General features: G+C 40.0%; 1 protein-coding gene across 2 annotated transcripts in view; it reads left to right on the top strand.

Annotated features, from left to right (window-relative positions):
- LOC120860803 (catenin alpha-2-like) overlaps positions 1-16219 on the top strand; it is a 1410064-nt gene that overhangs the window by 521746 nt on the left and 872099 nt on the right. Inside the window, exon 3 of one of the 2 annotated variants that reach the window (XM_040236522.1) lies at positions 562-828. The exons of the other annotated variant lie outside the window; for it this stretch is intronic. Within the exon in view, the coding sequence (XP_040092456.1) occupies positions 562-828 (267 nt within the window). The remainder of the gene's footprint in view (positions 1-561; positions 829-16219) is intronic. 2 annotated transcript variants of the gene reach the window in all.

The raw sequence follows: 16219 nt of genomic DNA, 5'->3' as shown, positions 1-16219 counted from the left end.
CCCTTGCTATTGTAAATAGTGCTGCAGTGAACATTGGGGTATACATGTCTTTTAGAATTGTAGTTTTCTTGGGGTATTATATGCCCAGTAGTGGGATTGCTGGGTCATATGGAATTTCCCAGGCACAAAATTGTTTTATGTTATGATTTTAGATTAGTAAGTTAAATAATGTATGTCATGAAATGAGTATCTCAACTTGGAATTCGGAGAGTACAAATATTTTATTTTATATTGTTGTTCAGTTGCTAAGTCGTGTCCAACTCTATGACACCATGGACTGCAGTACGCTATGCTTCCCTGTCCTTCACCATCTCCTGGAGTTTGCTCAAACTCATGTCTTATAGTTCTACTTTTTTACCTTTGTATCGATCAATACAAATTAGATTTTATGACATACCAATACCACATATAATATAGTCATTACACAGCATCTTATAAACAAATAAAGTAAAATATTAACTGAATACAAATAAAATTGATGTGGTCCTAGAAGTCTGTGACTCTAAGCTCTGTTACAGATACTTTCATGGCAAGCTTCTCATTTGTGTTTTGCACACACAGGAGCTGAAGGACCCTCACTGTCGAGATGAGATGGCAGCCGCTCGAGGAGCTCTGAAGAAGAACGCCACAATGCTGTACACGGCCTCCCAAGCTTTTCTCCGCCACCCAGACGTTGCTGCCACCAGAGCCAACCGAGATTACGTGTTCAAACAAGTCCAGGAGGCCATTGCCGGCATCTCCAATGCTGCTCAAGCTACCTCTCCCACCGATGAAGCCAAAGGCCACACGGGCATCGGGGAGCTGGCTGCGGCTCTGAACGAGTTTGATGTAAGCATCTGGGTGATGTATCCAGAGGGGAGTGTGCTTTCACTGCGAAAATGTATTAGGGATGAAGGGATACCAAGATAGCATCGATTTGCCTCTTTTGGAGGCTTCTAATAGTAAGATAAGCTACATGATATGTCACTGTTACTAGGAATCTGACATCTTGGTGGAACCTAGTACTGGTCTTTGAAAGAACTGACAACTATGTTTAAGAACCTGATCGTATTCAAGCAGAAACCCTGAATACTGTAACTTTCCTTACTGTTATAGTAAGGACAGTTTATAATTTGCAAGTTTATCTTCATTATTAAGGGTTTCCCCTATGGCTCAGTGAGTAAAGAATCTGCCTACAATGCAGGAGACGTGCAGGTTTGATCCCTGGGTCAGGTCAGGAAGATCCCCTGGGGGAGGAACGCAGCAGGCTACAGTCCAGAGGGTCCCAAAGAGTCAGACATGACTGAGCGACTAAGCACACAGCACTCCATTATTGAAGAGGCAAATGTCCTAGGCAGTGTAGGTGCACAGTACTCATATGTTGTGTCTGAGTAGAGGATTGCTCTCAATTTCTTGATTTTCCAGTCCCTGGCGATCAAACTCCATTGTCCTCTCGTCCTATCCAGGGTCCCGGTCTTCCTTGCATCAGCACTGCCTCGCCCCGCCCCAGGTGGCACCTCTGCTAGTCCCATAAATGACTCACATTCTGAACCTGCTGTTTCTAGGGGTGTGTCCCAGTGAGAGAACCAGGGGAAGGAGGGCTCAGTGAGCCTGGGTATATTCGAGGCAACAAAATGAGCTAGAAGGATGCCTGTCATCAACGGTCCAGGCTAACAGTTCTCACCACTCCTGGGTCAGGATATGGCCCATCTGTGAGAAGGTGGAATTCAGTTGAGTTTATCCCATGTTCAGTGAGAGCCTATATGTGTGGTGAGCTACAGACATTTATAAATAATTAGCATCTGCTTTTAAGAGTTATGTTTTCCTATAGAGGAGAAAAAGGACAAAGAATGAACCAAGGCTCTAAATGACAAAATATAATGTAACAGAAATTCACAGGAGAAAAATCAGTTATTAACAGCTGTGGAAAAAAATGATGATTTTGCTCTTGGATATGTAGACATGAATTTTTGGCAGGAGATGATTGACTGCCTGTTAGAAAAGAGGACCAGGAGGAAATGATTGTTAAAGGCAGGGAAATGGATGATATAAAGGAGAGATAATTATAACACTTTGTATACAGATAAGGGCTTCCCTAGTGGCTCAGTAAAGAATCCTCCTGAAATTTAGGAGATCCAGGTTTGATCCCTGGGTGTGGAAGATCCCCTGGAGAAGGGAAATGCTACCTATTCTAGTGTTCTTGCGTGGAGAATCCCATGGATAGAGGAGCCCGAAGTCCATGAGGTGGCAAAGAGTCGGACACGACTGAGTGACTAAGCACGTACACATACCCAGATAATAGGCATACACAGATAATTCTTCCCTGTTTTCACAGATGGCTCTCCTCTTTCCCTTATTTTTTTAAGTTAGTCAAAGAAATATATATACATATTGAACTCAGACTATATATTATTTCCAAAGTATTTTATAAGGAGTAATTGTAATAAATTTCAAGTATTTACCAGAAATTGGGCCTTAATATGTAGTGTACTCACAAAGGTTTAGGAGACAACATAAAATTCATTAGAAGTAATAAGACACTTCAATAAGTTTATCAATTTTAAAATAAACATATAAAAGTCACTAGATTTCCATACTGTAAAAAAAGAAATGAAATAATGGAAAAGAGAGCCTGTTTACAAAATGAAGAGTAAAAACAATACTTCTATTTTACTAAATTTACAAAATAATTTACAAAATTATTATTTTAATACTTAATTTTATTTATTTATAGATGCTAGAAATAATCCTGATACAGATATAGAGGACATAAGAGAGGAAATTGAATTACTCTACTAAGGGGTGAATGAGTGAGTGAAAGTCGCTTAGTTGTGTGCAACTCTGTGACCCCATGGACGGTAGCCTGCCAGGCTCCTCTGACCATGAAATTCTCCAGGTAAAAATACTGTAGTGGGTTGCCATTCCCTTCTCCGGGGGATCTTCCTGATCCAGGGGGAGAACCTAGGTATCCCACACTGCAGGCAGATTCTTTACCACCAGAGCCACTAGGGAAACCTTTACCAGGGGTAACTTTTCCTTTTTGGTAAAAGATGTCAGGGTCTGAGGTAGGAAAAACTATTGACCCTATCAATTTTTGTAAGATTCATACAGTCCCTATAAAAATTCTAAGAGGTGTTTTTTTGGAACTTGATAGAGTGATGATAAGGGTTTTTTGTTGGTTTGTTTTTCTGGAATATGAATGGATGAACCCATAATTTAAGGAAACAAAAGTGAGTAAGTCATGCACTTAGATATTAACACATTATAATGCCATATTAATTTTTAGTGAGTACATTAGAAGTAAAATGTCTCATCAGTTAAACAGAATAGAAAATTACAATGTCAAATACAAAATTTTTTCATGAAATGATGCTCTTTTTTTTTTGGAAATGGTGCTTTTTAAAATTAAGAATAGGTAGATTATTTAGATTTTGATCAATTGCAGTATAATCATAGTTTATTTTATAATAAAAAAGTAAACAGTAAAACCTAAGTGAGGACCTGGTAATAATGTAGGCATGCACATACAGAGGCCTCTCTTGAAGGACAGTCCAGACACTTTAGTTGTTGCCACCTTCTTCTCAAGAACGTGATGCCTGCAGCTTCCCATTCTCTTTCTATCTCGATGATTTTCATTAAAAGGAGTCTTTAGCCACAGTGAATTTAACAATCAAGGCATCACTGGGTATTATACCTTTAGACTCAGAAGATAAAAACTTAAGGCCATATGGGGAAAATATATTAGTAAAATACGTTGATATACTTTTCACCTGTTCTAATAGGGTGGCATCTTCTCATGCTGGACAAGTAAGGCTTTGGGAAATTAACACATGAATATAATAATTGAAGTTATTTTTTAAAATAAAAAATGGCATATTAACTAATTCACTAATTATGTTTATTAACTTTATATATCATTATACTTATTTACTAGGTGGTTTATTCTTACGTTAAGTATATGTTAACTAAGTAATTGTATATTCTATTAGCTAAGTATATTAACCAAATAATATTCTATTATTAAATGGCTATTAGTTCTCAAGCTATGTCAATTGCATAAAGCATTATTTAATGTCTAAAATTTTGTTTCTCAGATGCTGACAAAAATCAACATGTGGAACTGTCTCAATTAGTGGTAGAATTAGATAGTAATTCCATTTGGTCTGGATCCCTAAAAACAGTTATTTAATAAATGCAATTAATTAAAAAGTAATAATGCTTCTCAAAAGTAATAATGCTACTACTGGTGTAATGCTACACCAAAAAATCTGGACATCACTTAACGATATTTGAAATTTTCTCACTAAAAATAGTGTTCTGTTGCTCTTTACTTTGTAACAGAATTATACATTTCTCTTCCATATTTACATAATGAATATTTTAGCATTTTTTACTTCCCAGGCATATTGGCTTGAAATTGATTTAGAATTCACAGGCATCTGTCTTGAATTCTAAATGCTATTCTCAGATATTAAACAAAAGTGTGACCTATTTAAAATGTTTACTTCCTTAGTCTTATTTTTCTTTATGATTTCTTGTGTTAAAAGTGCTTGTCTATACTTAGCCTTCCAGAATTATACCTCCCCCTTCTCATGTCCTTCCTATGATACAGTAATGACAATGTGCTTGGTACTCATGGAGAAGATTTAGTTTGATTCTGTGGTGAAGTAAACACACACACACACACACACACATCCCTCCTGCTCCTAAAAACACTCATTTGGATTTTTCACCAACCAAATTCCCTAACACACTTCTGGAACTTCTCCTGCAGCATATTTGGGAAGCTTCACTATAACCTGTTGAGTCCCCTTGCTCATTTCTCCCAATGTCCTCTGATGCCCTGTGTACCCATGCATTGAGCAAAGGCTGTAGGGAACCGGTTACCCGCAGATGTGCATGACAGTAACATGGGCAGGTGGCTGATGTAGTGAGAGCGTAACTGAGGCCCTGCATGTTCCCTCATGCACCATGGAACAGCACGTAGGGTGAATGAAACAAGCTTATGTCTGAATCCAGACACGAAAACTCTTCCCTCTGTGCCTCTGCTTCTGAGTCTATAACACGGAGTAATAGTGTTGACTCCTCAAAATTGTGATAGTAATTTTATGGGATGAACATTCATAGGTACCCAATTTATAGTAGTCAATATCTGGTGCCCCCAGAGTACCTATAAATTTGCTAGTTTGCCTAGTTCAAAAAATTATTAATTTATCAAAGTTTTTAGTTCCAACAAAGTCTCCCAGATATTGACTTTTCACAGTAATTACCAGGAAAAACTGTGTCCTTGAAACTAGATGGTTACATAAAGTAATCACTTACTTAAGGCTGACTGATTCATGCCCACATATTCTCAATTTTAGTGTTTAAAAAACACTAAATAAAGTTTGTTCCCAGTGGGTCATGGTATAATATTGAATACATTCTTTTAATCATTTTATAAAGTTTGATTTTAGAAACGTTATTTAAAATGTTAAAAATAAAGTGCTTTTCAATTAGGTCAGTATAAAAAAAATGACATTTTAATGATAGAACACTATCTATTTATCCTTGATAGAGAGACAGGGAGAGACCCACAGAGTCTATTCATTTTGAAACTAATTTCCGACTAAGATTTTCTTTTCTTCATCACTCTATAAAACTTTGAAGTTGGAAAGGGTGTTCAATGTCATCCGGTTTCATTTATCATGAGTTCTGAAGTCTCTACTCCACACACCTAGCAGTGCCTTCTGCCTTTGGAGGGCATTGCTGGGAGGAAATCATGGCCATTTCTTGTTCTGTTTTTGGAAAGCGCTGAATGTTAAAGACAAAGAGTTCTGTCTCAAACTGAAATTTCCAGAGCAAATGTCCAAAACACTTAACTTATCATGATTGCTAGGCTTCACCATTTTTCACTGTGGTCATAAATACAAGTCTTATTTTCTCCATTAGATGGCTGGGAATTCCTATGTCCCTGCTTATCAGTTTTGACATGAGATCCGTAGTTAATAAATATTTTGGGATACTTGATTCTGCCATAATTTTGTGTCTCATCTTGACAAAGACCTTTTAAGTGATTTCCTTTCCAGTCTTCCAATCTTCTTCAGCCCATTTTCTCACATTGCCACCAAGTTGTCTTTGGAAAAACCTGAAGCTTCCCTGTCTTTCTTCTGGTCTACTGACACAAGAGAGTTTGAGAGTTCCCACTCACTGCACGTCAAACAGCTGCTGTTGATTGGCCTGGAAGTAAAAGAAGCCATTGGTTTTCATGTTTCAGGTGGGACTGTTTTGATTGCCTTCCCTGATGGTTAAGTAGGTCTGTAAGCTTTCAGACTGAAAGCGACTGAACTGAACTGGACTGAACTGAAGCTTTCATTTCCTATGGGTCTAATGAGGCCATGGAGGTTTGCTGTGAGGATTAATAAAGCATACAAAAACACTTTGTAGGCTGGCTGACATAAACACTAAGGCTGCAGTCCATGGGGTCGCAAAGAGTCGGACACGACTGAGCGACTTCACTTTCACTTTTCACTTTCATGCATTGGAGAAGGAAATGGCAACCCACTGTTCTTGCCTGGAGAGTCCCAGGAATGGGGGAGCCTGATGGGCTGCCGTCTATGGGGTCTCACAGAATCGGACACGACTGAAGCGACTTAGCAGCAGCAGCAGCATGGTGCTGGTGAGAAATGGATGCCTTTGTATTATTATCTTTCTCAGTATAAAAATAATTTAATCTTAATTTGTTTTTTGAAAACGATCTAAATTTACCTATTTGGTTGTAAATTAAAAATGTTTCAAAATTTGTTACTTTAACAAAGTTTATATTGTAAATCTAGTTAATATGGACCTATTCCTCAAAGTAGACTCTAAAAATTTTTTATATTTAGAATCAAAACTAACTAATGGTCACATTGCCACATACTTGAAAATGTAAATACAAGCCTCATTACTGGTGAATCATGTGCTGGGAAATAAGATATAAGCCACTTGTGTGTCTTTGGCCCAGAAACTTCAAACAGTTTTCTAAATCATTGCCAGTAACTTTGATTTACCATCTATATCTTTTGCTAATGTCAACAGCAGTCCCAATTCTGTAGTTTGTTCTTTGTTGTCATTTTCAGCTCATTATGCTTTTTGTTTATGGTTATACATTTATAATTATGCAAAAACCAATTGTACATAGATTCATTTTCTCAGAGAATAATTGCTGTATATTATAAAATCGTCACTCCCTAGCGACCACTATTTACTTTCCTAAGTGAGGAGTGGTTAATTTAAAACCGGCACTCAGAGTCAATGTCTGTGTCCTGGGATGGGCTGGGGGAAGAGGGGAGAGATCCTTTGTAATTCATTAGCAACTTTCCATCTCTGTGCTCTACTTAATTGCTTTGCACAGCCTTGTATGTTATAGTAAAGAAAGGCTAATTTTCTTATCAGTTAACTGCTGCCAGACTAGAGCAGAATAGAGAATTCTAGGAGGTAAATAACTATGGTGAAACCATGCACATTGTGACTGATTTAAACTCATGCAGTTTAGACCTTCTGCCGGGTAACTCGGGCTTTCCACAGGCTGTGTGTGCGGAATAGAGATGAGTGGTGGAAGACGTGGCCAGTAATTCGTATGTTGCTGAATGCTGGTGAGGGTGGAGATTGGGAGGTACAGAGTAGAACAAGGAGTCTTAGTGGTGTAAAGAACATAGCAAATATAGATAAAAGTGAAAGAGCCTAAAAGAATTGAGACCAAGAGGAACATACCAACTACGTGGAATGCAAACATAGATAGATAGCATTTATTCAGGCAAGAAAGCTAACAGAGCTGCACTTTCTTAGATGGCAGATTTCTCGGAAGTAATAGGACTTCCGTCTTTCATGACTCTCCACATGAAGTTTTTTTTTTTTTTTTGGTAGTGTTTTATTTTATTTTATTGATTGGAGTATGATTACTTTACAATGTTGTGTTAACCTCTACTGTACAACAACATGAATCAGTTATGCTGTGCTGTGCTTAGTTTCTCAGGTGTGTCTGACTCTGCGACCCCATGGACTGTAGCCCGAAAGGCTCTTCTGTCCATGAGGATTCTCCAGGCACGAATACTAGAGTGGGTTGCCATGCCCTCAACCAGGGGATCTTCCAAACTCAGGGATCGAACCCAGGTCTCCCACATTGCAGGCAGATTCTGTCTGAGCCACCAGGGAAGCCCAAGAATACTGGAATGGGTAGCCTATCCCTTCTCCAGGAAATCTTGCTGACACAGCCTGTGGAAATCCTGAGTTACATGACAGATCTTCCCCCAGGAATCAAACCAGGGTCTCCTGCATTGCAGGCAAATTCTTCACCAGCTGAGCTACCAGGGAAGTCCTAAATCAGCTATATGAATAGAAATATCCCCTTCCCTTTTGAGCCTCCCTCCCACCTCACCCCACCCCCATCCCACCCCTCTAGATCATCCCAGAGCATTAAGCTGAGCTCCCTGTGCTATGCAGCAGCTCCCCACTAGCTCTCTATTTTACGCATCCACATGGAGTTTTCATGAACCGTAAAAAGAAGTAGTGCATTCTTTATTATGTGTTTTAATTCATGTTCTTTTAAAAGGTATCCCATTTTAAAAAATTGCGGTAGCAATTTTACTTCTGGTACTTAACATGGCCTTGTGCATAGTTGGCTCTCAAACATTTGTCAAATGAGATAAAGAAGGAATGTGTGACAATATCTGCTAGAGAGCAGAGGAGGCAAAATGAGTATGTCAGTCAGTTTAGTTGAAAGGGTTGTATTAATACTTACCATTCAAACCTATTTACATTTAAGAAGGAGAGAAAATATTGATGGTGCAAAAATTGCTGACAATAACAACAAAAACAATAATGTGTATTTGACCTTGCCATGTGCTTTGGGTTTAAATGAATATATCTTAGACTTTGATAAATCTAAAAGTCATCAAGTCATTGAGCCACCTGCCTTAGAAGCCTGCCAGTTGTGGAGGTTTAACTGCCCAGGTAACTGTTTTCATGCTGAGGCATCTCTTTCCTTAAACTGATTCTTCCTCCAGGTTACATTTCCTTTAACTTTCTAGAATGACTCTATTGACTCTTTTTTGCCCCCTGCCTCTTTGACCCTCACATCTCCCATCTCCTAGGCTTGCTTCTCTTTCCAGCCACTTAAGTGTGTTTTTTCCCTCTAGAGTTCTATCTTTACTGTGTTCAGTTCTCACTAAAGGACCCCCAGGCTTGGCTGGTTGGGGTCCCATGTGCTGCATGCCTGTTTCTCTGGTCCCAGCTTCTCTCTGGAGCTCCAGACCAGTGTCCATCTGGTTGTGTGACATGTTAGTCTGGATAAAATCTAAGCATACAAATGCTCTCAAACTAAACATAATGTTTTTCCCCTGTCAAGCCTAGCCTGTCTTTTAGTAGTTCTTATTTTAGACTAAAGTGTGACCATTATGTGGAGAAGGCACTGGCACCCCACTCCAGTACTCTTGCCTGGAAAATCCCATGGACAGAGGAGCCTGGTAGGCTGTAGTCCACGGGGTCGCAAAGAGTTGGACATGACTGAGTGACTGCACTTTCACTTTTCACTTTCATGCATTGGAGAAGGAAATGGCAACCCATTCCAGTGTTCTTGCCTGGAGAATCCCAGGGACAGAGGAGCCTGGTAGGCTGCTGTCTCTGGGGTCGCACAGAGTCAGACACGACTGAAGTGACTTAGCAGCAGCAGCAGTGACCTTTATGAATGTGGTTATTCAATCCAGAAAGCTGAGAGTCTTACCTGCTTTCCTCTCCAGTTAATCTTAAACTCTTGTAAATTCAGTTCCTTTTACAATTTTTGGCTGGACCCTCTCACTTTCATGTTTTATGACCACAGTTTATTCAGGTCCATGTTTTGGCCTGAACCATTGCTCACTGGTTGTTCTGCCTGCTCACCTTCCATCCCATTACCTCTGATGGTCTAGCTTTACCAAAATGCAAATCAGATATTATGTTTTCTTTACCAGTGAAATTCCATCTCCAGGATATAATTTAAAGTTCTTAGCATGCATCAGATCACTTCACTAGGACCCCGACTACCTCTTTTATCTCAGATTCTCTTTTTTCTCAGGTTCTGTTCCATGTCCTGTCATAATTAACTGTTTATTATTTTTCAGATGTACAATTGCTTTTTCTTTCATACATTCCCTCCTTTCTTTGTTTGAAATCTTTGCCTTTTTTTAACCTAATAAATGTATACCCATTCTTACCAAGGTGCTTTATTTTTTGAAACTCTCTGATTTTCCTTTTAACTAAACTACTGTCCCTTTTATGTTACTACTAGACATTGAGTATACTAGTAGTAAGTGTATTATTCTGTTTGCAGTTCTGTGTCTACAGACGTGAGCACCAGAAGGACAGAGACCAGGTCTCATTCATACTATCAGTACGGTGAGCATAAACATTTGTTGAAAGGATTCACAAATGAAAATGCTCACTGTTTTGATCTTAGTGGCTCACTAGATTATCCTCCCATAATTTCTTCTCAGCCTTCTGCACTGTGGCCATATCAATTTCCCCAGAGGAGACATGACACTCCTTCATAAACATTCTATTGTGTTCCAAAGAGCATCCATTATCTTCTCAGTTGGGTTAACCCGTTTCGGATGTCTGTGTTCCAGTGTTATACAAAGACTCTGTATGATTTAAAGTATTATCAATGGATGCACATCAAAATCCAGACTTCAAAGAAGAACATGACATCCTCATTAAGTACAAAGAATATTTGTCAGGCCATGCTGTGTTTCTTGAAAAGCAATTAACGTATTGCACATTATTCCTCTGAGAGGCAAAATGTATCTTTCTCATCTTAATTTGTGTGCTTAAAAGTAGACAGAAAAAGATAGATGAGTTTATACTCAAGGTGTATGCATTTCCCTTGTGGCCAATGAACCAATTTCCTTTTCATATTTGCAGAATATTGATACAATTATTCTTTCATCAGACATGAAATTTGAGTGTATAACCAGTTTGTGGAAATCACCTAGTAATTTATTAGGTTGATAACAGCAATTAAGTCATAATTGCTTCTGAGAAATATAAATTGACTTTCTGTGTTAAGTGGATAATTTAACATTCCAAATCACAGACATAGAGTGTAACTAATTTGAGGGATAAGAAGTTTGTTTCTCCTATTATTAAACTTAGAAACATTTAAACCATTGACAATCCAGTAACTAATTATTCAGTTGCTGGATTATTGGGTTCATGTCACTTCTTGATTCTTTCTCAGGTTGCTTGCCATTTTTACTATTTAAGGATATATGGAGGAGAGGATTTTACACAGAAATATAACATGTGGATAAGCCCTACTTTTTTAAAGTTATTTAAAAACATTGTTCTTGTAAGTGAGTAAAGTGAAAGTATGAACAAAGCTAGTGGAGGTGATGGAATTCCAGTTGAGCTGTTTCAAATCCTGAAAGATGATGCTGTGAAAGTGCTGCACTCAATATGCCAGCAAATTTGGAAAACTCAGCAGTGGCCACAGGACTGGAAAAGGTCAGTTTTCATTCCAATTCTAAAGAAAGGCAATGCCAAAGAATGTTCAAACTACTGCACAATTGCACTCATCTCACATGCTAGTAAAGTAATGCTCAAAATTCTCCAAGCCAGGCTTCAGCAATACATGGACCGTGAACTCCCTGATGTTCAAGCTGGATTTAGAAAAGGCAGAGGAACCAGAGATCAAGTTGCCAACATCCGCTGGATCATGGAAAAAGCAAGAGAATTCCAAATTGCTGGCATATTGAGTGCAGCACTTTCACAGCATCATCTTCCAGGATTTGAAATAGCTCAACTGGAATTCCATCACCTCCACTAGCTTTGTTTGTAGTGATGCTTTCTAAGGCCCACTTGACTTCACATTCCAGGATGTCTGGCTCTAGATGAGTGATCACACCATCGTGATTATCCGCGTCGTGAAGATCTTTTTTTATACAGTTCTTCTGTGTATTCTTGCCAACTCTTCTTAATATCTTCTGCTTCTGTTAAGTCCATACCATTTCTGTCCTTTATTGAGCCCATCTTTGCATGAAATGTTCCCTAGGTATCTAATTTTCCTGAAGAGATCTCTAGTCTTTCCCATTCTGTTCTTTTTCTCTATTTCTTTGCATTGATCACTGAAGAAGGCATTCTTATCTCTTCTTGCTATTCTTTGGAACTCTGCATTCAGATGCTTATATCTTTCCTTTCTCCTTTGCTTTTCGCTTCTCTTCTTTTCACAGCTATTTGTAAGGCCTCCCCAGACAGCCACTTTGCTTTTTTGCATTTCTTTTTCATGGGGATGGTCTTGATCCCTGTATCCTATACAATGTCATAAACCTCATTCCATAGTTCATCAGGCACTCTATCTATCAGATCTAGGCCCTTAAATCTATTTCTCACTTCCACTGTATAATCATAAGGGATTTGATTTAGGTCATACCTGAATGGTCTAGCGGTTTTCCCTACTTTCTTCAATTTAAGTCTGAATTTGGTAATAAGGAGTTCATGATCTGAGCCATAGTCAGCTCCTGGTCTTGTTTTTGTTGACTGTATAGAGCTTCTCCATCTTTGGCTGCAAAGAATATAATCAGTCTGATTTCAGTGTTGACCATCTGGTGATGTCCATGTGTAGAGTCTTCTCTTGTGTTGTTGGAAGAGGGTGTTTGCTATGACCAGTGCATTTTCTTGGCAAAACTCTATTAGCCTTTGCTCTGCTTCATTCCGCAGTCCAAGGCCAAATTTGCCTGTTACTCCAGGTGTTTCTTGACTTCCTACTTTTGCATTCCAGTCCCCTATAGTGAAAAGGACATCTTTTTTAGGTGTTAGTTCTAAAAGGTCTTGTAGGTCTTCATAGAACCGTTCAACTTCAGCTTCTTCAACGTTACTGGTTGGGGCCTAGACTTGGATTACTGTGATATTGAATGGTTTGCCTTGGAGATGAACAGAGATCATTCTGTCATTTTTGAGATTGCATCCAAGTACTGCATTTCAGACTCTATTGACCATAATGGCTACTCCATTTCTTCTGAGGGATTCCTGCCCACAGTAGTAGATATAATGGTAATCTGAGTTAAATTCACCCATTCCAATCCATTTTAGTTTCTGATTCCTAGAATGTTGACATTCACTCTTGCCATCTCTTGTTTGACCACTTCCAATTTGCCTTGATTCATGGACCTGACATTCCAGGTTCCTATGCAATATTGCTCTTTACAGCATCGGACCTTGCTTCTATCACCAGTCACATCCACAGCTGGGTATTGTTTTGGCTTTGGCTTCATCCTTTCATTCTTTCTAGAGTTATTTCTCTACTGATCTCCAGTAGAGCTGGATGATAAATGACAAAGAATTAAATAATGGGACTTAAGAAGAGAGTCTGGAGAAGGCAATGGCACCCCACTCCAGTACTCCTGCCTGGAAAATCCCATGGACGGAGGAGCCTGGTAGGCTGTAGTCCCTGGGGTCACTGAGGGTCAGACACAACTGAGTGACTTCACTTTGACTTTTCACTGTCATGCATTGGAGAAGGAAATGGCAACCCACTCCAGTGTTCTTGCCTGGAGAATCCCAGGGACAGGGGAGCCTGATGGGCTGTCATGAATAGGGTCGCACAGAGTTGGACATGACTGAAGTGACTTAGCAGCAAGAAGAGAGTCTTGTACACAGAGAGTTGAAGATAGTCTTCCCTGCATAGGGTCAACGTGGGCTTCAGACAAGCAACAGGGAGGAAGGTACTAAAATATTCAATGTTGTTGTTTACTCACTAAGTCATGTCTGACTTTTTGGAACCCCATGGGCTGTAGGCTGCCAGGTTCCTCTGTCCATGGGACTTTCCAGGAAAGAATATAGAGTGTGTTACCATTTCCTTCTCCAGGGGACTTTCCCGACTCATGGATAGAACCTGAGTCTCCTGCATTGCAGGTGGATTCTTTACTGCTGAGCCACCAGGGAGGCCCACAGTTTTAACAAGAGAATTAATATCATAGCACCCATGAAAGCATATGGAGGTGGAATGTGGTAGTCAGGCACCACTTTGTCTCAAACCAAGAGTTTCCAGGGAGAGTCCTTGGAGATAACATTGAGAGGCAGAACTGCCATTAGACTGGAGAGAATTTTGAAGGTCGCTGATACTTGAAGTGAATGGATATGAAGTTACATTTCTTTAAGTTGTCCTTGCTAAAAATGACATCCCAATTCTGAGGGTTGGATGAAAAAATGCAACCCATTGTTTAGTTCTATTGGGGACTTTAACAAATCTTACAAAAGGAATGATGAAAATAGAATTGGAGAACTACCAGGTAAGTTGAGCGGTATCTCTAAGTTGTCAGATAGTTGGTGATTAGAGGTAGTTTGACAGCCATTGAAGGGTTTGGCCCAGTGGAGCAGAAGAACTGAGAAGAATTTTAAGAATGACCTGTTAGGGAAAAATAAGTTGTACAAGAAAGGAGGTTAATTTAGAGTTTGATGATGGAGCAAATGAGAAACAACAATGACCTGAGTAGAGGGGGGAGTAACAGTGGAACTACAGAATCCTTCTGTAATGCAGGAAACCTGCGTTTGATCCCTGGGTTGGGAAGATCTCCTGGAGGGCATGGCAGTGCACTCCAGCATTCTGTCTGGAGAATCCCCACGGACAGAGGAGCCTGATGGGCTGCAGTCCATGGGGTTGCAAAGATTTGGACATGACTGAGCAACTAAGCACACACAAAGTATTTGAAAGAGTTATTTTAAATGACTTCATTGTTAAAATTTATTACTCCTCTGTGCCATATAGTATTCTAAGCTCCTTACCTATATTATTTTATTTTCTCAATGACTCTACACTATAGATACTGCTGTTGTTCTTGTTTTATAAATAAGGAAACTAAGACCTTCATCATTTATGCAGCCTGCTCAGTTCGAAGTCACAGCTAGAAGGAACTGGAGCCAAGATTTTAATCCAAACTGTCCACCTCTGTATCACTTTACTCCTGGTGGGAAAGACTGAGGGTAGGAGGAGAAGGGGAGTGACAGAGGTTGAAATGGTTGGATGGCATCGTTGACTCAAAGAACATGAGTTTGAACAAACTCCAGGAAATAGTGAAGGACAGGGATGCCTGGCATGCTGCAGTCCATGGGCTTGCAGAATCAGACATGACTGAACAGCTGAACAACAGCATATATTACAAGAATGGCTTGATCTTTAAATAGAAGTGCCTGAGAGAATGAGGCTGCAAGCACATGGACTTCAGAGCCAGAATGACTCCTCAAGTTTTTACTGTGTGGTCTCAACAAGCACCTAGCCTGTGGGAGCAACACTTCATTTCTTTTTCAAGTGAGGGTTTCTCGTGGGTTCTACTTTCTCACTAGCGAACCAGGAGGATGAAGTGAGAGTTTAGTTTCCTGTTTATCTCTCCTGCTTCTTCCTCCATAGGACTGAGGCTGCTAAGCTTTGGAGGAAGATGAAGAGTTCCTTTATACTTGGGGTGACAATTGGATATCTAGTTGGCAATGGTCAGTGTGTCACTATAGGGAAGGGCCTGGGCCTCGAGAGACAAGACTGGATGTGGGATTTGAGTTCTTGTTCATGACTAGATAATGGCTAAAGACTGGGTAGGAGATCTCTCCGGGAAAGAAGGCAGTGAGATTTCTGAGGACAAGGGGCAGGACCTTAAGATATGCCAGCTGCTCGTGTAGATCAAGAGAGAACTGGGGAAGGAATGAGAGAAGGAGCTGTCGGAGAGGTACAAGGAGACCCACAGTAGAGCACGGTTTCCTTTAGCACAAGAAGTGAAGTCGCTCAGTCGTGTGTGACTCTTTGCACCGCCCTCCGTCCATGGCATTCTCCAGGCAAGAATACTGGAGTGGGTTACCATTTCCTTCTCCAGGGGATCTTTCTGACCCAGGGATCGAACTTGGGTCTCCCGTGTTATAGGCACTTTACCCTCTGAGCCACCAGGGAAGCCCTTTAGCACAGGTGAGGCTTAATTTAAGGAGTGGATGGTAAATGGTATTAAGTATTACACAGAAGTCCACCAGAAGTGGCTCCGACTGTAAAGAGTCTGACTACAATGCAGGAAACTTGGGTTCGATCTCTGGATCAGGAAGATCCCCTAGAGAAGGGAAGGGCTGCCCACTCTAGTATTCTTGTCAAGAGAATTCCATGGACAGAGGACCCTGGCTGGCTACAATCCATGGGGTTGCAAAGAGTCAGATAGGACTGAACAACTAACACTTCACACAGAAGTCAAAGAGGATGAAGACTTGTTTTAAAAGA

Source organism: Oryx dammah, unplaced genomic scaffold (assembly GCF_014754425.2).
Source record: "Oryx dammah isolate SB20612 unplaced genomic scaffold, SCBI_Odam_1.1 HiC_scaffold_11203, whole genome shotgun sequence".
In the NCBI taxonomy this organism is placed as follows: domain Eukaryota; kingdom Metazoa; phylum Chordata; class Mammalia; order Artiodactyla; family Bovidae; genus Oryx; species Oryx dammah.
Note: the sequence above shows the minus strand (reverse complement) of the source record. Positions and strands in the feature narration are given on the sequence as shown.